This window comes from Stegastes partitus, unplaced genomic scaffold (assembly GCF_000690725.1).
Source record: "Stegastes partitus isolate 25-593 unplaced genomic scaffold, Stegastes_partitus-1.0.2 Scaffold1951, whole genome shotgun sequence".
Taxonomy (NCBI): Eukaryota; Metazoa; Chordata; class Actinopteri; family Pomacentridae; genus Stegastes; species Stegastes partitus.
In genome coordinates this window covers 89,987-111,020 of record NW_007579682.1, presented here as the reverse complement: position 1 = coordinate 111,020, position 21,034 = coordinate 89,987, and the positions used below count along the sequence as shown (strand labels likewise).

Sequence of the window (21,034 nt, the reverse complement as noted above, 5' to 3'; positions counted from 1 at the left end):
AGGATTAGACAAAAAACTGCTCCTAACCTCAAACAGTTATTTCGGTTATGATTATAGTCCATTTTCTGAGGGCAGGAGAAAACGACAAAATAAAGGTTATAGTGACTGCTTTATGGGAAGCTTGTGGCTCTTACAGTAATAAAACTCAGATATGACCAGCGCCGACAGGGACAAATGAGTTCAAGAACAATTTAAAAATACAAACAAAGGCAATAAAGAGGAGTAATTTCTAATGGATGTGGTCAAATATTACAACACAATAAAGTTTATAAAGAAGATGCTTGGTCTATGCAAACCTGTGCTTTTTAAAGGATCTCTTCAAAGGATTACTCCAAAGTGATGTTTTATCTTTGCATCCTGACGCTTTTTGTGGGAATAGAACAAAAAAATAACTCCATGCTGGAGGCTCTGATGTTTGTAAATGTGTTAAAAGAGAAGTGCCTTTGTCGACTCGTACAACAGTCAAACTATTAAACCTCTGTTAACTGCACTGCGTCTATATATTGTATGAAGGTGTTCTTGTTTTTGAAAAACCACAGAGGACAGCCTTTACTGTGCACACAAAGCTGCAAAAAAAAGCTGTTTTTAGGAAATACTTCAGGATTTTACTCCTGGTAAAAATCACAGATACATCTCAGATTTAAAAAGACAAGATACTGCATTGTACTGATTCTGTTTCAGGCTATTTTCCGTTCAGTAAAAAGATCATATCATGAATGGATTCTAAGTGTTATGTATCAGATACTTACTCTGCTCCGCAGGTAGTCTGCCAGGTTCTTTCGTGTGAAGTTCGCTGCTGCTGCAGGACTGAGTTCGTAACCTAAGAAACGGGAAGAAGAAAATATCATCAGGGGCAAAGTTTTGAATTTATGCTTCTTTATTTAGTGAATTTTACAACCGTGAGACATTTTGGGCAGTAACTGGAAACCTCTGAAGAAAAGAAGGATAAGAGCGCCACTGGGCCTGGGCGATAAAACGATAGTGACATTAAGTGTTGATAGACACATCAGCAGCAGCAATAAGAGAACCGTCTGATTTGTTATTTTACTTGAATGCATGAGATTCAAGCTGATATCGAAGCAAAGTTGCATGAACAGATTCCAGTGGTGCTCCCTCCCTAAGCTCACAACAGCCTGTCAAACAAAGAGAGTGTTTCTTTATCCTGATTTAGTTTTTATTCATGTGTGTAAATTTATGTATTTGTGTGTGTGTTTTTCATTGTTGTGTTGATATTATTACCCGTTTACCTTGATAAATAGGCTAAAGTAGCTACATTCAAATCAAACAGTTTTCCTATTGATTATAATTTGAAAAAGGCGATTCAAATTTCACAATAATTATCTATCTCAACTGAAATTAAACATTTTATCATAGGTTTTTAGCTATGTTATCCAGCCTTAACTCCCTCACGTCTCTGAGGTTCTTACCGTTCCTCATTTTGTAGAGCTGAACGTTCTTCTGGATGTACTCTGCAAACTGCACCGTGTCTCCCGCTTCTCCAACACACAGCAGCAAGATCTTCTCGCTCAGCTTGAACATCTTGTCATAGTCTGAAAGACAAAGAACAAATATTCATCAGCAACACTGAGTGCTTAAATTATTACTGGACAAAAACAGAAACTCAGCATGTAAAATTTTGTTAAATTAATTGTTTGTCACCGGGAAATAAATACTTGTTATTCCAATACAACAGAACAGAGACCACAAAGCAACCACATATATTGGAAATGACAACCAGAAATGATAAGTTATGATGAGTCACATCTACAACACGGTGAGTTAATGAGGTTGTTGATGGTGGATTTGCGGATATTCAGGCTACAGCTCTGACATTGCAGTAGCATGAGCTCACCTTTCTCTTATCATGCTATCTGGTAATTGTCTTTTAAAGCCATTCCTGACTAAGGTGCAGATTAACTCAATGTCTAGAACTTGTCACCAGTTGAACAGATCACAAACTTTCAGTGCGCAGTGAGTTAAATCAGACCCCTTTCTAACCAGAACAGATATGACACTTTAAAATAACCTCTTCTTTAAGTCAGGAACGAACACCATTAGCAGGCTGCATTTGATTTAAGTGTCCATTTACTGATTTCCAGAGTTAGCAACGTCACTCAGAAATGACTTTCACTTTCACTGTGGGCAGTCTGCTTAGTCAGTTCGTGCTAACTTTAATTGTCAAAGTAATGTAGACTCGATTTGATTAAGTCAGAGAAAGCTAATGGCAATGATAATTCAACGTCACATGTTGTTACTGATTCTGGAAACTGTGCAAATTAAAGAGAGAAAGATTTATTTGCTGCTTCATCTCATGCTAGCTACTGTTAGCATTGCTAGCTCGCGTTACGTTCACATTGTGTGGTTACAGCTGGTTAACAAGGAAACTTCAATAATACACGTCAGTATATTTTAAGAAGTAAAGTCCACAAGCACTATTTATAAGTATGCTAATTTAATTTAACAAAGAAGTCAGAAAACATGCTACCGGTTTTAGCTAAAGAACAGCTAATATTAAGCTAACGCGTTGTCATACCGTGTTTCATCTGAATGATGCTGGAAGCTGCAACATTATCGGCGGCGACGAGGACAAAATCCCGTCCCTGTAGTCCGATTAAATATTCCATTGTGTACAACACGTATAAACTGAAATAGTAATAAAAAGTACTCCGAAGCGACAGACGTGTGTTAGCCTCGCCTGTACGGATTACACAGCAAAAGTTTGAGCTGTCTGTCGCACGCTGCCGACGTCACCAGGAAACAGCGTGTCGTGTTTTCTGCGCGACTCGGGCGGGCAATTTGAACGGACCGCCGCTGCTGCTGTTGTGGAACTTGTGTTCACGTTCTGCCGCGTCGATCGTGAAGAAAAGCAAAAGAGAGATTTATTGTTTCATCGGAAAAAGTTCCAAATGAAGGAAGGGACGCCTCGAACCGTGATGGCGGAGTCGAACAACCTGGACGGCTCGCAGAGAAGGCGGTCAGCGCGGTTGAACTCTCCTCCGCAGACTGAGGCTAAAAGTGACAACAAAATGGCGGTGGCTGTGAAACGCTCCATCACTGTGAGGAAAATAGCGCCCAGGAAAACCGTCGCACCGTCGGAGAACGACAAGGAGAACTCCCCGAGGCGGCGGCGGTCGGCCTCGGTGGGCGTCCAGCAGCAGCAGCAGCAGCAGCAGCAGAAGAAGAAGGAAGAGCGCGTCTCCACCCCGGGTCCTGTCCCGGACCGCAGCGGCTCCTCCTCGGCTAAGAAGAAGAAGAAACAGGCCGCTATGCCCTCACCGATCCTCGCGTCCTCCCCGCCGCCGGCTTCTCTCCCCCCGCAGCCGGATCCAGAGGACGCGGTGTGGTCGCAGAAGGTCCGCCGGTCCTACAGCAGGCTCAGCGACAAGTCCTTCTCCAGCCCCGACTCCCGGGACACTTTATTCGGCTTCGAGAAGCTAAAGACCCCCGAGGTGGTCCGGAGACCCGAGCAGTCCAAGGCCGGAGCCTTGGAGGTTTCTGGGTCCATGTCGGGTCTGAACTCTTTCACGTCGCTGCTGGAGGCCGAGGACGGTGGTGCGGCTTTCCCCGAGCCGGACCTGAACATCCCCGGAGTGGCCGTGGTGAAGGAGAAGCGGAGGAGGAGGAAGGTCCAGCAGATCGACTCCACGGAGCTGGACAGCCTGGCTGCGCAGATGAACGCAGAGTTTGAGGAGGCAGAAGAGTTTGAGCTGGTGGTGGAGTAAAAAATAAGGACTAAAAACTGTAAAAGACTGGAGGAACCTCCTCCAGCTCTCTGACAGGCTGGAGGGCACCAAACTCTGGGAGGACTACACAGAAAAACGCGTTTCACACTCAGAACATTCTGTATATTTCCACTTCTTCATGTTGTAAAGTTTGAATCTGTTTGCGTGTTCATTTAGATGCTCTTCATGAGGCTGGTTATGACACTGTGTGGAGGTTTATGTTCATATTGTGGGTTTGTTTTATTATGTGTAGTTATACACATAATGCCAAAAGTTCTTTATAATTTAAACACACAGATTTTCTTTACTGTTAAAGTTCAGTTTGGGATGGAGAGAACACTTTTTTTGTATTTTCAATTGGCTTTAATTGACTTCACCTTTATATGCCGGTTCCAGTTACACATGGAAGCTGTTGTTTGTGAACTTTAACACATATTAGGCAGCAACTGTAGGATCTAAAAGCCTTAAAAATTAGTTTTCTATCAAGAATTTTACCTTTTTTATCTTTATCCAACCTCACTGTTCGTATGATTATACGGAGTGAAACCCAACAGATGTTTACAGTAATTCAGAGGCCTGTAACCAGAATATTTCACATTGAGGTGTCAACTATCAGCATTCTTGAACTGTTTTCCATCTATTTTTATCCTAAACATGTCAATAAATGCTGGATGAATGAAATCACCAGATCTGACGGGACACTTAAACCTTCTTTTTTTTAACTCACATTATTTTGCCAGAGGCCTGAATATGGGGATCTTGTCACAGTTTTCCAGTGACAGTTTTAATAAAGTCAGTTTTAATGGCTCGACGGGAGACATTTATAGCAGTCCGGTTGATTTCGTAAACGCATTTGTTGTAAGATTTCAGTGTTTAGTCCAAGTTTAGAAGCAACGCCTTTAAAAACCTGCTCATGTCACCAACCAGGCATCTTCTCAGGTTTGGTATTCGGTCGCTGGATGTGAGATGTGGATTAAATTCTGTGCTCTGAGGGTCTAACGAGGTGCTAGTCGAGCATGTTGTCTACACAGCAGCAGTCTCTGGTGGCTGTGAAGCAGCAGCAGCAGACTGACTGAGTGGGCAAACTGTTGGTTTAATGATGATGGTGGACGAGCGTTTTCCTCCAGAGTCTCTTAAAGGTGTAACAAGCGGTGAGCGTCTCAGATCGCCTGTCAGGATGAGAGTTAGTGGCTCGGTTGACTTTTAAAACCAGACGCTGATTCATTTGCAGCCGGTGACGTGTGAACAGGTGACGCAGGTTTACTGGGATGAAATGATGTTAAACTAACAGTCAGCTGAACTGTGTTCTCTTCCACCATCATCAGATCACCACATAATTATTCATCTGCTGCCAGAATAACGTTGATAGAGTTTGTGAGACTTTATTGTAGAGCTGCATTCATGTTCGATTATTGCTATTGTGAATCAGTTTGTGCAATTTTTTTTAAAGATAAAACATCTAAATTCTTTGTTTACAGCTTCTGAAATGTGAATATTTTCTGCTTTTATTCTTCCTCTGACGGCAAACGTGAACATCTTTGGGTTGTGGATGAAACAAGACACTCGAGCAGAGCTTTGGAGACACTATTTCACCTTTTTCTGACTTTGTTTACATCAAACAAATGATTAACTGAGAAAACTCAACAGTTTAATCAAATATGAAGGTAATCTTGAGTTCCAGCACTAATCTAACTGTAGGGTTTCCTGTAATGTTCTGTTGTCATCCAGACAGTTTCTTTCAACATTTTTCTGCAAATATTGTAAGTAAATAGTCGACTGGATAGTTGCTGAATCTTCTTTATTTAATCAGATTATTTAGATTTAAGAGATCATTTTTGGCGTTTTATTGATCTGACTGAGTTTAAACGACTTCATATATTTGAGAACTTTAGCTTCTGATGTTAAATGACACGTTCTGCGTGGAAGGAGAAGAGTTTTCTTTGTTTTTTCACATTACAAAGGTACCCACACTATATATTTAGAACTCATCGTTTACAACTAACATGTTCTTATTATGAAGACAAATGAAACGTGTCAAAATATGGAATCATAGAAAATGTAGGCCGGAAAAAAATGGGGGAAAAGTTTAGTTGTATTTGTATACAAGTGGTCCTCATGAGTGTTTTATATTGTCTAGTTTTTAAAAAGCAGAGTCCCTGATTGGTCCTGTGACTCCTGGAGGAGCAGAACAGGATTATTCTTCTTCTTCTTGCAATTAAGGACACGAAGGCGACGACTTCTGAAGCTTCACCTTTAAATGGAGAACAGCATGTTGGAGACACTGCTGCTGTTAATGAGGAGTGTGAGTAAAAATGTTAAAGATACTGGCATCAGGCTCTGAGGATGATCTTTATGTAAAGGTGGAAGAAATATCGTGTCATCTAAAGTTAAAATGAACCATCTGGTGACATGTGAAAGAAAGCAGTAGACTTCATTTATTTGTTGTTTGGCATCCAAACAAACTCATATTTTATCATAAATGTCAATAATAAAAACTAATTGGTCCCTTAAAATGGAAAGAAAAAAGTGATAAATGTTCAATCCAGGCTGGTGTTGTGTCTCCAGAAAGTTCCTATCAGTGTATATACATGGATGGATCCATGGTTCTGGAAAGCTGGACCAGACAAGTTTCCAATGTTTTGCTAATTTGACTTAAAACGTGTCCAAAATTAAACAAAATCAGTCCAAAACCCCTCAAAATCTGCTAAAATCAAATAAAGCTCGTCATTAATGAGTCAAAATTGTCCAAAACCCCTAAAAATTGTCCAAAAATGACAAAAACAAATCATTTTTAGAATGAAAGAAAGTGTAAAATCTTCCAGTTAAGGTGGTGTTGTGTCTCCATAAAGCTCTTGTCAGTGTCTATCTATTGGATGGATCCATGGTTCTACTAGAACCCAGTCTCTGGTCACATCTCACCACCTGTTGAGGCTCTAACATCAGTAGAACCTGATGTGGTGAAGTTGGACCAGACCAGGTTCTGGTTTACATATGTTTGCATTAACAAATCAGGTTCTACTGATGTTAGATTTAATTATGTAAACTATGATCTAATACAGTTAAATAAATGACCAGCAGTAAACTTGTTTTATTATCAGTCCAGAAGTCTAACAAGGTGGCTTCATGTAAACTCACAAGTATTTTTAAAAAATCAATTTACTTTTATTTTTTTGCAGATGTTGCTTGTTTCATTAAATTAGAGTTAATAAAAGGTAAAAGAAAAAAATAATAATTTATATGTTAACTACAGAATGGGCCAAAATTGTAAATTAACTGTTAATCAAAGATTTAAATAATAATACATTATTTTTTTAGTTAATTTACATCAAAAATGTAATTTTTTTCATGTATTTAAATCAAGGAAATATATATATGTATGTATTACCTATTTTTCTCTGGTACTTGAAAGAAAATGTATTTCATATTTTATTTTCATTGTTTTTGTTATTTTTAGAGATTTTTTTTTTTACTCTGTTTTGGTTAATAACATAATATTAGGAAAATCCCATAAAAAAGTGTGAATTTACTTGTTGACTGTAAAAAGACCAAAAACTTTGAATAACGTCCACATCAAAAAAATACGTATATTTTCATAAACGGTAATTTGTTCTTTTCCATCGTGAAACTGTGACATTTTTCACATTTTTATACTTTTATATTTAAATCGTCGTAAAATACCAACATTTTACAGATATAGAATAATTCATTAATATCTAAAATAGTTTGTTTGTGTCATTAAACATTTATGTTTCAGTTAAATGTGAAAATAAAGTTAATATAAATTTTTCTTCTTTTTAATTTAGCCTTTATTTCACCAGGAAAAGGCTCATAATGCATAAAGAACAAGCTTGTATTGGGGACGATGCCCTTCTCTTACATTTAGTTTTATAATAACTAAGCTGTCACTTTTATATATCTTCTTCTATTTAATCTGCATTAAGATTTTGAACCTGCTTGTCGTTTTTTGCCCATTGGATGATTTTTATTTATAGATTCTCTGCATATTTCCCATACTGTTTATTTTGCACATGATAAATATTCCTATGATGCTTGTGTGACATGTTTAAAGTGTCTGTTTGTGATTTTACCGCTACATTAGGTGTGTTTTACGAGACTTTCAGCCGTTTGGGTTGGTGATAAATAAACCTTGAAGCTCTCTGTTTAAATCGGCGGGCTGAGGTCTGACACAAACACCTGACTGTTTACCTGCTCGCATCACCTTCCTGCTGCCGCTGCTGCTGCTGTTTGTCAGTCTGAGCAGCACAAATAATGAGTGTGTGTGTTTGCAGCCAGTAAATCCACAATTTGTTCACGTTTTCTGGCGTGCAGAGCTGCTCCCTCCTCAGGTGCCATTTCATGTTTCTACCCTTCATTCGACATTTTTCAGCCTCTTCTTCTTCTTCTTGTTTTTTTTATATATATATATATATATGTATTGCAGCTCTCTCGGTGGCGGCTCAGCTTCTGTATATTTTTAACCAGATCTCCTCGTCTGCTTGTCATCACCGCTGAAAGCTGCAGACAGACTGACGTGAGGAGGCTCTTATTGATTTACTGCTGCTGCTGCTGCTGAGTCTCTTCATGCTGATTTTTTTGATTTTTTTTTGGGAGGTTTTTCCACTCGTGTGTTTTCCCCTCTGCTTCTTCTTCTTCTTCTTCCTCTCCCCTCCTCCTCCTCCTCACCCTCACCCTCCTTACATTTCACTCTCGGCAGTTGTCGCTGGTTCAGCTTGACTGCTTCGTTAGGGCTCATCATTTGCATTCAGATTAATTATCTAATTACCGACAAATGTCCGGCGGCCACCCCACACTCCGGCTCGTCAGCTCTCAGCCTGTAATTATTTTAATCATTTACTTTCATCTGGAGCGTTCCTGCCATACTCCTGTGTTTAGAGGCCATTCTTAATTACCCTGCCAAGACTCTGTGTTCATGCAGGGAGGGAAGGGGGGAGGCTGGTTCTGGGGGAGGATCTGGGTGAGGAGACCGATGGGGACATGATCCAGAGGCTTTGACAGCACAGAGGAAGCTCCCTGCTCTGCTGGATGCTCTTTCCTCCCATCGCTTTCTTCTCTCTGCCTCCCCCCAACACAACTTCCTCGTCTCTCTCCCCCTTCCTCACCCACACTGTAAAAAACGAGCTGTTAGAAATCAGAATGTGGCAGGAAGGTGACAGCATGTGGAGGACTGTAGCGCTACAACGCTGCTGCAACCACACCAAGAATCATCTGAAACATTTAGTAAAACTGTCAAATATTGTAAAATCATGACGAAAAATTGTGAAAATATAGTTTTTTTTTAACATATTTTTTAGACATGAATATACTTATTTTTTTCTGTTAAATATCAACAAACATCTGTAAAATATTTCTATTTTTAGCTGATTTGAAAATGTTGTAATATTATGAGTAAAGTAATGTATTGCTTTTTTTTTTTTTCCTGTTTTTTTTTTTGGTGTTTGTTTTCTTTTCTGTTCTTGTATTTGTTCTTTTCTTCTTTTCTTTTTTTTTTTGTTTTATTTTTTTTTTATTTTATGTTTTCTTTAACTTAGCAGGTCAGGTCTACTCTAGAACAGTTTACTTTATGATTTTCTTTTCTTTGATGTGGTTTTGTTTTCTTTGATGTTACATCATTTTTCTTTTTTTTTTTTATTTCTTTGTTTTTTTGTTTTGCTGATTTTAACACAGTCCAAAACAACAACAGTAAATTACTACAATACAAATATAGATTTTTAATGTGGACATTATTTACAGTTTGTGCCCGTTTTCATTTGTGTAAATTAACACTTTTTTCTGTGATTTTTCTCGTAGTTATTTGTTGTTGTTGGTATTTATCTGTAATTTAACAAACCGAGGATAATCTATATAATTGATTTAAAGAGATTATTAACCATTTCTTTGAGCCTAACTTTTTAAAGCTAATTATATTTCTGTTTTAATTGCAAATAAACTTTATTTCACAGTTACACATTGTAAAATAATTTTTAAAAAATGTACTATAAAATTAGTATATAATTTTAAAAATTTATAAAATAATATTTATAATAATTAATATACATTTTTAATAACAGTAAAAATTGGTGAAATAATTATTTTTCAGCTGTTTTAAAAACCGTTAAACACTAGTTTTATGGTTAAACTAAAATCATTTTTTTAATATGAACTTGATTTAAATACAGTAAAACAAATTTTATGTCTCAAACTACTTTTTTTGGGAAAATGCAGATATTTGATGTGGACATTTTTTCTAGTTTTGGCCTTTTTAAAAAAATTAATTTTACAAAAATGGGGGGAAAATATTTTTAAAAATTTGCATAATTTTTCAATCATTAAGATACTTTAAAAAAAACAAAAGTAAGTGAAATAATTATATTTTGAGCTGTTTTAAATAGCGTAAAATGAATTTTATTGTCAAACTTTATCCGTTAAAATAACGAATTACTATTTTTTTCCATTTATTGACATAATTTAAATAAAGTTAAACTATAGTTTTAAAATCTCACATTGTAAAAGAACAAATTAATTAATTAGTATTTGGAAAAATGCAGATTTTTCATGTGGACACTATTTTCAGTTTTGGCCATTTATTAATTTTAATTTTAGAAAAACAGGACAAATCCATAAAAATCAGTTGTTATTATTAATTATTAATATAATTTTTTTTCTAATAACAGCAAAAAACAGTAAATTAATTCTATTTGCTGTTTTAAATACCATAAAATTGTGTGATTTTAATTTTATTTATTTTTCTTTTCTTGTTTTTATTTTTTATAAACTTGATTTAAATACAGTACAACACATGTACCGGTCTGTAAAAGAACAAGCTGCTCTTTGGGACAATGCAGATGTCTGATGTGGACGTTGTGTAAAGTCGTGTCCTGTTTGTGTTGCTCTGATTTTCCAGCTCGTTATCTGTAATCAGACCAAACGCTGACGACCTGTGCAGCAGCTCTTAGCTTCAACGCTACAGTCAGAGGCTGGTATGTTTTTTTACAGTGCGCCTCCCCCCTAACCTCCTCTCTCCTCTCGCCCTCCTCCTCCCCTCCTCCCTCCCCGTTATACTTCCTCCTTTATCGCAGCCTCACACAGGAACCGCCTCTGGGCCTCGCTGCTCTGACTGCTAATACACCAACACAGCAGCAGCAGCAGCAGCAGCAGCAGAGCGGCGCCGTGTTCTGTTTGTGCTCATCAGGACGCAGCGTCTCTCAATCTCACCATCTATCTGGTGTCTCCTCCGTCGGACCTGCCTCCCGTTTGGACGTCCAGGGGAGGCCCGTCCGTCCTCCTCGCCGGCCATCGCCTCCTCCTCCTCCTCCTCCTCCTCCTCCGGACCGTAACCAAGCCTCCCACATCCTCCCTGACTGCTCTTGTTAAGGAGAGCGAGGCGCAGATACAAGCTCTGTAATTGGGCTCTTGAATATTTAAGTCACTGGGGATGAAAGTTTAATGAAAAGATGATTATCTAGCAGTTTATCACACCACTGTTTCATATTTCATCCTCACACTCGGAGCCTGAGCGCCGTCCGTCGGTCCGTCCTGGCAGCTGCGAGCATCCAGAAGCAGGAAGCGAGCCAAGGTCACGAGGCCTCGGAGACTCTTCCAGGAGACGCTCAGTCGCTCAAACTGCTCTGGATCTCACCTTTTTCCGGGCTATTAGGGCTGATTTGTTGCGCTGATCATTGTTTATTTGTCCTGAGAGAAACGCCGCCGCTCTCACGCCGTTAAACCGGGATCCTGTTCCAGCTGCTTCGTCTCTTCTGGCAGATGTTGATGACGCAGAGCTGGAAGCAGGAAAAAGATGCAGAACAGAGGACAGAGCCTTTAGAACAGGACTGTCGTTCCATCATGTTGACCATCAGCTGTTTCTGCTCATTTACATGAAGCTTCATTGATCTAATATGTATGAAACATAGTGAAGGAAAAGAAAGACACGTGTTCAGGCCATGATGCAGGAGGAGCGGGATGCCAAATGGAGCTGCTTTGATGGGTTTCATCATATTTACCATCAATTATTTCTATGAAAGTGTTACAATTAAGTATGTTTCAAGCTATTATGTGTTCTGAGTCTGTATTTTTCAATGAAGCCTTTGGTTCTTATAAGAGAACCGGTTCTCACACCTGGAGACAGCAGAAGCTCCTCTGTTCTATCAGATAGGATGTTCCTTTAGCTCCACGCCGTACCAACAACGTCCACACATGCTGCTGACCAAATATCAAGGACGTGGACAGAGCACAGAAGAGCTACGCCTGTCCACGCCATTACTAACTGGACAATTAAACTCGGTAGCGCACAAATCTGATCTATGTTCGGGGCAGGTCCAGCCCAAGAAGATATCTGGAACCTGGAACCGAAAAACTTCAGTTCAGCTGGACATGAGGTTCCTCTCTGTCCCTCTGAATCCAGCGCTGCAAAACTTTACCTGTGACCTGAATAAACTGTTTAACCTGAGACCTGAACTTTTCTCCGACTACTTCTTGGAGCTGTTTCAACAAAAGAAGCTGGTCTAACATAAGCAAAGTTGCTTTAGTAGAAATAATTTACTGCTTTACTGGAAAAATGATTTTTAAAAAAGCTAAATGCTAAAATACATCGTGTGAATACAAACATGTGAAACAATGAAGGCTTTTTATTTGAACAATTTTTAACTACATATATATTTAGAAAAGGGCTGCCAGGTGTCTCAGTGGTTATTTATAAAGACAAAAACATCCCAGTATATGAGCTGTCTGATGGGAAAAAACGTGTCCCAGACACGAAAGATAATTCCAGTTGAGATGTACTGGTTTGAAGTTCGTGCTCAGGAACACGAAAAAAAAAGTCGTCAAATCGCACCAGGACACGAAACAATAGATTAAATTTTGTGACTGTTTCACGAATTGCCGTGAGACTGGGTTGGCAGCAACAGCACACACCAACACACACCCTGCAGCTGAACACCAACAACGAAGCTTTCATTTCAAAATATGAAAGTTGAAAAACAAACAAAAAAAACATATGTACAGAAACATGTTGGAGCGCTGGTCTCACAACCTGAAAAACAAAGCGAACTACGTATAACGTCATGTGTTATGTGTTTGTTGTTTTTTTTTTTTAGCTTTATTTATGACTAAAATTCTGAATGAGCTTCTAAAAAAGAAATCCTCTTGTTTGTAAAACGTGCTGCTGCTCTGCTCCGTGTTTCTGAAAGAAGTTTTCTTCAATCTCAAATGTGAACGCGCTCACATCCTGTCTATTCTCATCTTCCTGTCCTCACAGGAGAGGCTGGAACTGACCTGACAGTGGAGGTCTGCAGCCAGGTGCCTCATGGCCTGCACGAGCACCCTCTGAATGGACCGGTATGTCAGTCCACTGGTGGCCTTGAAATCATAGACCTTAGTGCCGTTTGTTGAATTGCCACCAGTCCAGCCACTGAATGGTCTGTGATGTCGGTCCACTGGTTGGCCTCGTTGCTGTTGGATTGCCACCAGTCCAGCCACCGGTGGCCAGAAGGACGGCGTTCGGCAGGCGTGGACGAGCGAGGCGTCTCTGGAGGTCGTCCGTGGAGCGATGGTACTTGACCAGGTGACGTGTGAGTCTGGTGGCATCATTAATCAGGATCCAGCACGTTTAGTTATTTCTAACCAGCTCATCGGACTGCACATTACGTCTCCTCGTAACAAGAGGAAAGCAACACACCAACCGAAAGAAGAAATGCTGGAGTCATGGTGAGGTGTAAAGAAAAATAAGAGTTTTATTTAAACAGTGCTCCAACAAATAAGGTGCACAAAAGTTTAGAGTGAGAGGTGGGAGGAAAACAAAACAAGGCCTGACGAACTCTTCTTAAATAACAAAGCAAACCCAAACTAAAGACCTCATCTAACTTTTCTACAAACCAAGTTTTACAATAACTACATAGGTGGCACTCACCAATAAACCCAGTGTGTATGATTTCCTACGTCCACGTATCGACTCAAACAAAGCACCATGCAGTCGCAGCAGCAGCTCCCCTGATCCGACACTGGGCTGGTTTTTATGCTGCAGCACGCCGCATCTGATTGGTCAGCTCAACAGGTGGATCCACTCCGGTCGTTAGCACCTGTTTAACGAGACAGACAAGACTGTCAAATTACACAACTTCAATCAGCTAAAATAGAATTATTTTATAAATATTTGCTGGAAAACAGATTAAGGATTGAAAAATGGCATCATTTTAGCTTTTATTTTACTTTCATTGTGTGTTTTGTAAAATTGCAGATAATATCCAGTAAAATCTAAATAATAATAATAATAATAATAATAATAGTAACAATTTCCTTGTTGACTGCATTTTAAAAAAAACAGGCCAAAAATGTCCACAACAAAATTTGTTATTTTCACAAATATTAATTTGTTCTTTTGCAATGCTTGACTGTAAAATTAAACGACTTTACTGTGTTCAAATAAGCTAAAATATGATTATTTGACAGATATTTGCTGTTATTTTTGACAGTTTTTTAATATTCCACTGTTTCCTAATTTTTTTTTTTCTCACACTCTTGCTGCCAGATTTATTAATTTTTTACAGATAATTTTTTAAACAATTTAACTGTAACTGTGTCATAAAAAAGAAGTCATACAATCAATAATGACTCAACAGTTTCTGCCACGTTGAGCCCAAATAACTGAACTCAGGACTTTGTTAACCGCTCATGAATTAAATATTTAGTTTGTAAGAGCATGAATGTGATTTTTCTTCTTTCAAAAACAGATCACGGCTACAAGTGTTCTTTAGTTCACATTTTGTGTTAGTTTAAGTCACACTGACATCATTCAGACTTCCTGTTTTATTTGGTTTCCAACACTAAGGACTCGTCCACGTGTCCAGTACCACAGTGTTTTCCATTCGGACTCCCTGAAACTCCTGTTAAAGTGCTTTAACTGGTGATAAACCACAGATGTGTGGTTGTTTTAAACACCAAACTGAGGTTTCTCGTTCTTGTGCTGTTCATCTGATCTTCTGTCGAGCATCTTTTCATGCAACAACATTTTTTTTTAAAAAGAGCCAAATTTGTCAGACTTTAATTAAAAGCCGAACTCGTGGTTTGGCTGAAAGCATCAGATGGAAACTAAACGTGCAGATTTCAGCTGATTATTCTTTGACCTCCACAGACGCCCTGAAGACGGTTCAGTGAGGATCCTCTGCTTTACTTAGCGGCATAAACAGGCGGCTGTTTGTTATTCATTCTCATTATTCATAATGTTGAGGACATTAATCCCTTTTTTTGGTGTGAAAGGCACCGAGCTGCGCAGCACTTGTGTTAAAGCCCAGTGGAATAGCAGCCACAGCAGAGTTTGGGGGATTAAGCCGAGGACCCACACATCGCCTCGGGCCTCGCTGTGGAAACAGTTTGGACCGCAGAGATTAGACGGCGAGGCTCGCTGCAGCAGAAGAGGCCACTTCCAGGCAGAGCTTCAGCCGCGTGGGTCACCGGGAAGCTCTGCTCTGGTTAACAACACACTCCACCGTGGAGATAAGACGAGATGCCTCCACCACAAAAGGTTCAGGGGGCGCGCGTTTGCTTTCTTTGTGTTGCTTTGGTTAAAATTTTTGGCAAACAGACGAATTGAGGAGCTGCATTATTAAAGAGCTTCGCCCACAGGAGCCATATGTTGGAGTCTGAGCCGCCAGAACCTCAGAACCAGAGAACCTGTGAGAGAAAAAGAACCTCAGATCAGAGCTAGACTGTGTGTTGACCTGCTGCTGGGCTGCAGAGTTTAATCAGACGTCTACTGAGCTGCAAAGAAGGAGGACGTTGGTTCAACTTGAGCAGATGATTTATTCACCAACTCTTCTATAATGTGTTATTTTGCATTATTATACAGATATTTTGCTCCCAAAAATGGCATTTTAATAGTTAAGAATGGTTGAAATAGACGTCTGCAGCTGTTTTATGCCACACAAATAACTATTTTTATTGACTTTTGGCCTCTTTTCTGCTCTTTTCTTATGTGTTGGTTCCAATAGTTTGTGTTATTTGATATATTTGGCTTATTGTTCCCAAAACTGGCATGTTAATAGTTTAAAATAGGTCAAATTCAGGACTGGAGCTGTTTGAAAGTATTAAAATTCAGTATTTTCATTGACTTTTTTTCGTCCCCAACTCTTTTATATTCTTAGTAATCTACTGTTTTATGTGAATTTGCGTTATTATACATATATCGGGGTTAAAATAGACCAAAAGGGGAGATTTTAACAGGTAAAAATGGTTCAGATTGAGAAGCTTTAATGTATAGATTGAGATGATTTTTATGGCTTTTGTCCTCTTTTCTTATTCCTCAACACGTTTGTATAACGTTAGCAGTCTGTTAATTTGCATTATTACACAGATAAACGGATTAAAACTGATCAGATTTAACTTGATTTAAGTGAAGTCAACTTGAAGTTTTGCTCCGTGAATGTAAAATATTAAATATGGTTTTCTTTGTAGTCCAGTGTTTTACTTCAGCCGCGGCTCAAACACACGTTTTACAGTAAAATGTTGTTTTAAATCCTCCGTCTGCTCTGATGAAGGCAGTTTGCTTTTCTGGAACCGATTAAAGGCACAAATGACGCTGAAATCATGTTTGACATTTTGACTTTGGGCTAAAAAAGAAGTTAGTAAAGATGGAAAAACTGGAAACTTCAAGTTGATTTTTCTCAAAGTGAAGTGGAGCCAAACTTCTCACTGAAAGGTTTCAGTTCATCTGATTTCAACCAGTTTAAAAACACTTCATCCGTCTGCAGGTTGCCTTTCAGTGAACATTTAGCCAAGATGTCTGTATAAGAACACAGAGCAGGTTTGGTGTCGTTTCTTTTTTCCGTTTTGGCTAAAAGTCGAGTCACACGGAGCCAATTCGGAGCAACAAGAGCTGTTAGAATTTAATGACGGCAGGAGTGAGCGCAGCAACACAAAATGACAAGTGAGAAATTTAATTAAACTTTAGTTGGTATTCATGCGGGAAGTTTGTGTTACATTTAACACGTTTTGTTCATTTGATAATTTAACCAGACGGATATCTGAAGAGCCTCTTGTTGGTGAAGGAATGAAAAGACAACAAATGTGAATAATAATGAAGCAGGTAGACGATAGACGAGGGCCGGGGAACAAAGAAATACGACAAAAGTCACTGATAACACTTGATTTTTATACTTTAGAACAGTTGTGGAGCTCTGATTCAGCCGTTTTCAACCATTAACAGTCACAGTTTGGTCAAACTCAGACAATAAATCTGTGTAAAGATGCAGATTCACTGAGAGCTACGACTGCAGAAGTGTAGTTATTTAAAACATTTAATTCTTATGTGATTAAACGGCTGCAGTTCTCCATGTGAACCATTTTTAATCATTTAAATTCCCGTTTGTTGGAAAATACACTCAAGATATCTGTGTGATGAATCAGATTAACGGCGTACTAACATCGGAAAAGAATAAAAAAAACACAAGAAAAGTTATTAAAACACACTTTCTACCAGTTTAAACAGCTGCAGCTCTCTATTTCAACATGTTTAACCATTGAAATGCCATTTTTGGTCCATTTTAGCTGAGATATCTGCACAATAAATTAAATGAACAGAAAACTGAACCTGTACAAATGTTGGGTAATAAAATAAAAACCCACACAACATAAAATACCCCGTTAAAGATTTAAAAATGTGATTATAATCTACAACCAGGTGAGTTTTTACATCCATACAAGAGCCTGAACACTGGATCTGGTTTTGTTCTGATTTTTGGACAACTCTAGAGTCATCACAGACCATTTTTATTTAAAATCTGAATGATTTTTTGGGTGATTTCAGACACGTTTGTGTTATTTTGGAAAATTATTGAGTCGCTGAACTGATTTCATGTCATTTTGAACCAAATTCGGAGCCACTGTGGACTATTCTGGATTCATTACGCACCATTTTTATTAAAATCTGAGTGTTTTTTAATGAGTTTGGTGTAAATTTGTGGACATTACTGAGTGGCTGAACCGATCTCGTGTCATTTTGAACACATCGTGGTTCACTTTGGAGAAATCTTGAATTGTTCTTGACTTTGAAACCCTGTATGATAAGTTTTGAGGATGTTTTTTTAAAAAAGCATTTTGGTTCATTTTTTAAATAACTGAGAACTGGATTTTTAAATTTTGAAGAACACTGAGCAGTTTTGACTCATGTGAACCTTTTTGGAGTGGTTCTGGACAGACGTGGGCTCCATGTCTCAGTGTTTTGGGATCTACCTTCACACTGTGACTACTTTATGAGTTTAATCTGGATGAACCTGCAGTTGAAACCTTTAAATTGTTTTTTTTTTTTCAGCGTAAGCGGCGTTAAAACTGTGGATCCGTATCTCTGGTATCGCTCTAATCCAGGATTTCACGGCTCTGAGGCGGAGTCGACCTTCGCCGTTTGTCTCCTTTGTGGCGTCGTGTCACCGTTTAGCCCCTCGGAGGCGGGAGGAAACCTGGAGACCAGCTCCATCTCTCGGCTGGAGGAAAGAAAGAGCTAAATGGAAGTGACAGTGTGCAGCTGCCTCCTCCTCCTCGGCCCGGCCTCGGCCCGGTCGCCGGGCCCCCGCGGCCCCCCGACGCCCGGCACCTGCCGCTCCCAGCCGGATAATCTGTGGGCGGGTCGGGCCGAGGCTCCCCTCAATGAGCCCCTGAGAAAACCCCTTATGCGTGAAAAAGCCCCCTTTTGTTCTGAGCAGTTTTATGGGACAACATTGGGCATTATGAGGTTTGGGGGATTTTTCATGGGACTCTATAGACGGCGGTAATCCTTTCAGGCACGGGACGAATGAAAAAGTTTAACCTGCTGTTTTCATATTTATTAGCTGGTTATAGCAGACGAGGCAGCTGAAGCGCAGAACCCCCCCCCAGCATGAAACCGAGCCGGATAAGACGCTGAGCTCCGTCCAGGACCTTCAGCTGAACCGCAGTCAAGAGGTTTGATCCGGAGGTCAAGAGCTGAGCGTCTCCATCAACAGGTTGTTCTGTGGAGCTGTGAAGGTTCAGGTCCAGAGACGCCATTCAGCAGCTCTGAGCATGCTTAGGTTCAAATAAAGTCAGTTAGGAGTAAAAATAAGAGATAAAAAAACAACTAGGATTTAACGTTTGAGCTCTGCAGGGGTGAGCAGAACAACAGGACAAGACAAAAGTCATTAAAAACATTTATTTATTTATGCAATTACAGCTGCAGGTCAACATTTCAACCCTTTTCTCACATTAAAATGTCCACTTTTGGTCAAATCTAATCAAAATATTTGCGCTACAATGCTGATTAAGTTTGATGATGTTTATTTTTTCCATTTAAGCTTCAAATAAAGTCAATTAAGAGCAACAAAATCAGCCAGAACTTAAGGTTTGAGCTCTGCAGGAGTGAGCAGAACTACAGGAGAAGACAAAATGAGACTTTTAATTAAACCTTTGTTTGATTAAAAAAGACACAAAAGTCATAAATACATATGAAAGAGGAAAAAAGTCATTTAAAAAAATTATTTAGTTCTATATTTACAGCTGCACGTCTCTATTTTAACCTTTTCACTTATTAAAATGTCAATTTTTGGTCAAATTCAGCCAAAACACGTCCATTTAGGCTCAAATCAAGTCAATTAGGAGTAAAAATAAGAGATAAAAACAGCTAGGATTTAACGTTTGAGCTCTGCAGGGGTGAGCAGAACAACAGGACAAGACAAAAGTCATTAAAAACATTTATTTATACAATTACAGCTGCAGGTCATCATTTCAACCATTTACACCCGTTAAAATGTCCATTTTTGGTCAAATCTAATCAAAATATCTGTATCACAATGCTGATTAAGTTTGACGATGTTTATTTTTTCCATTTAAGCTTCAAATAAAATCAGTTAAGAGCAACAAAAACAGCCAGAATTTAAGGTTTGAGCTCTGCAAGAGTGAGCAGAACGACAGGAGAAGACAAAATGAGACTGTTAATTAAACCTTTGTTTGATTAAAAAATACACAAAAGTCATAAATACATATGAAAGAGGAAAAAAGTCATTAAAAACATTTATTTAGTTCTATATTTACAGCTGCACGTCTCTATTTTAACCTTTTCAATTATTAAAACGTCAATTTTTGGTCAAATTCAGCCAAAACACGTCCATTTAGGTTCCAAATCAAGTCAGTCAGGAGTAAAAATAAGAGATAAAAACCACCAGAATTCAATGTTTGAGCTCTGCAGGAGTGAGCAGAACGACAGGAAAAGACAAAAGAGGAATAAAGTTATTAAAAACTTTCATTTATTTATACAATTACAGCTGCAGGTCATCATTTCAACCCTTTTCTCACATTAAAATGTCCATTTTTGGTCAAATTTAATCAAAATATCTGTATTATAATGCTGATTAAGTTTTATAATGTTTATTTTTTTCCATTTGAGCTTAAAATAAAATCAATTAAGAGCAACTAAAACAGCCAGAATTTAAAGTTTATGTGAGCAAAATAACAGAAAAGGACTGAAAATTTCATTAAACGTTTGTTTGGATCAAAAAGACACCAAAGACATAAAAAAAAGAGGGAAAAGGTGATTAAAAATGTGTATTTATTTATACAACTACAGCTGCAGGTCTCTATTTTAATATTTTTTAGCAAATAAAATGCCTACTTTTAGTAATATTTATTGTAATAATGCTGATTAATACAAACCAGTAAACGTTACAACAGAGATGGGGAATAAAGAACGGAGCAAAAGTCCATAAAAACACTTCATTTATTACATTTAAACAGCTGCAGTTCTGTATTTCTGTCATTTGCATCCATCAAAATGTCCATTTTTTGGTCAAATTCAGCCAAGACCTCAATAAAATAATACAGACTGAGTTCTGGTGAAGTTTATTTTTTCCATTTAGGCTTCGAATCAAGTCACACTGAGCCAATTCAGAGCAACTAAAGGCGACAACAAACAGTCAGATTTTAATAATGGAGCTCTGCAGGAGTGAGCAAAATAACAGAAAATGACAAGTGAGAAATTTAATTAAACTTTGGTTAGTATTCACGTGGGAAGTTGTGACTAACACGTTTTTTTTTTTTTTGTTCATTTGATAATTTAACCAGGTCGCTCTCTGGAGGCTGTCGTCTCTTTTTAAAGGGGAAACTTTAGCAAAGACGTCTGTAATAACGTGGATTAACACGAAGCGGTAACGTTACAGAAGAGGTGAGGAATGAAAACGAGAACAAACGTCGTCATAAATACTGAACTTCTTCATATTAAAACAGCTGCAGATCTTCATTCAGACATTGTTGACTGTAAAGTTTATCCAATATATCTGTAAAATAATGTGGAATAATAGAAACCTACCAACCGTCAGCAC

At 38.5% G+C, this 21,034-nt stretch overlaps 2 protein-coding genes across 2 annotated transcripts; one reads left to right on the top strand and one right to left on the bottom strand.

Moving 5' to 3' along the window:
• Positions 1 to 718: 718 nt before the first annotated feature.
• Positions 719 to 2,722, bottom strand: psmb2 (proteasome 20S subunit beta 2). The gene is made up of 3 exons (XM_008303186.1): positions 2,534 to 2,722; positions 1,428 to 1,550; positions 719 to 820 (listed from the first exon to the last, which is right to left on the bottom strand). The coding sequence occupies exons 1-3, from the start codon at positions 2,622 to 2,624 to the stop codon at positions 738 to 740; spliced, it is 297 nt and encodes a 98-aa protein (XP_008301408.1). The 5' UTR covers positions 2,625 to 2,722; the 3' UTR covers positions 719 to 737.
• A 94-nt stretch (positions 2,723 to 2,816) lies between these two features.
• On the top strand, positions 2,817 to 5,197 carry LOC103373320 (sororin-like). Its single transcript, XM_008303185.1, has one exon. It carries the CDS (start codon positions 2,907 to 2,909, stop codon positions 3,720 to 3,722), a length of 816 nt encoding a protein of 271 aa, XP_008301407.1. The 5' UTR covers positions 2,817 to 2,906; the 3' UTR covers positions 3,723 to 5,197.
• The last annotated feature ends 15,837 nt before the right edge of the window (positions 5,198 to 21,034 follow it).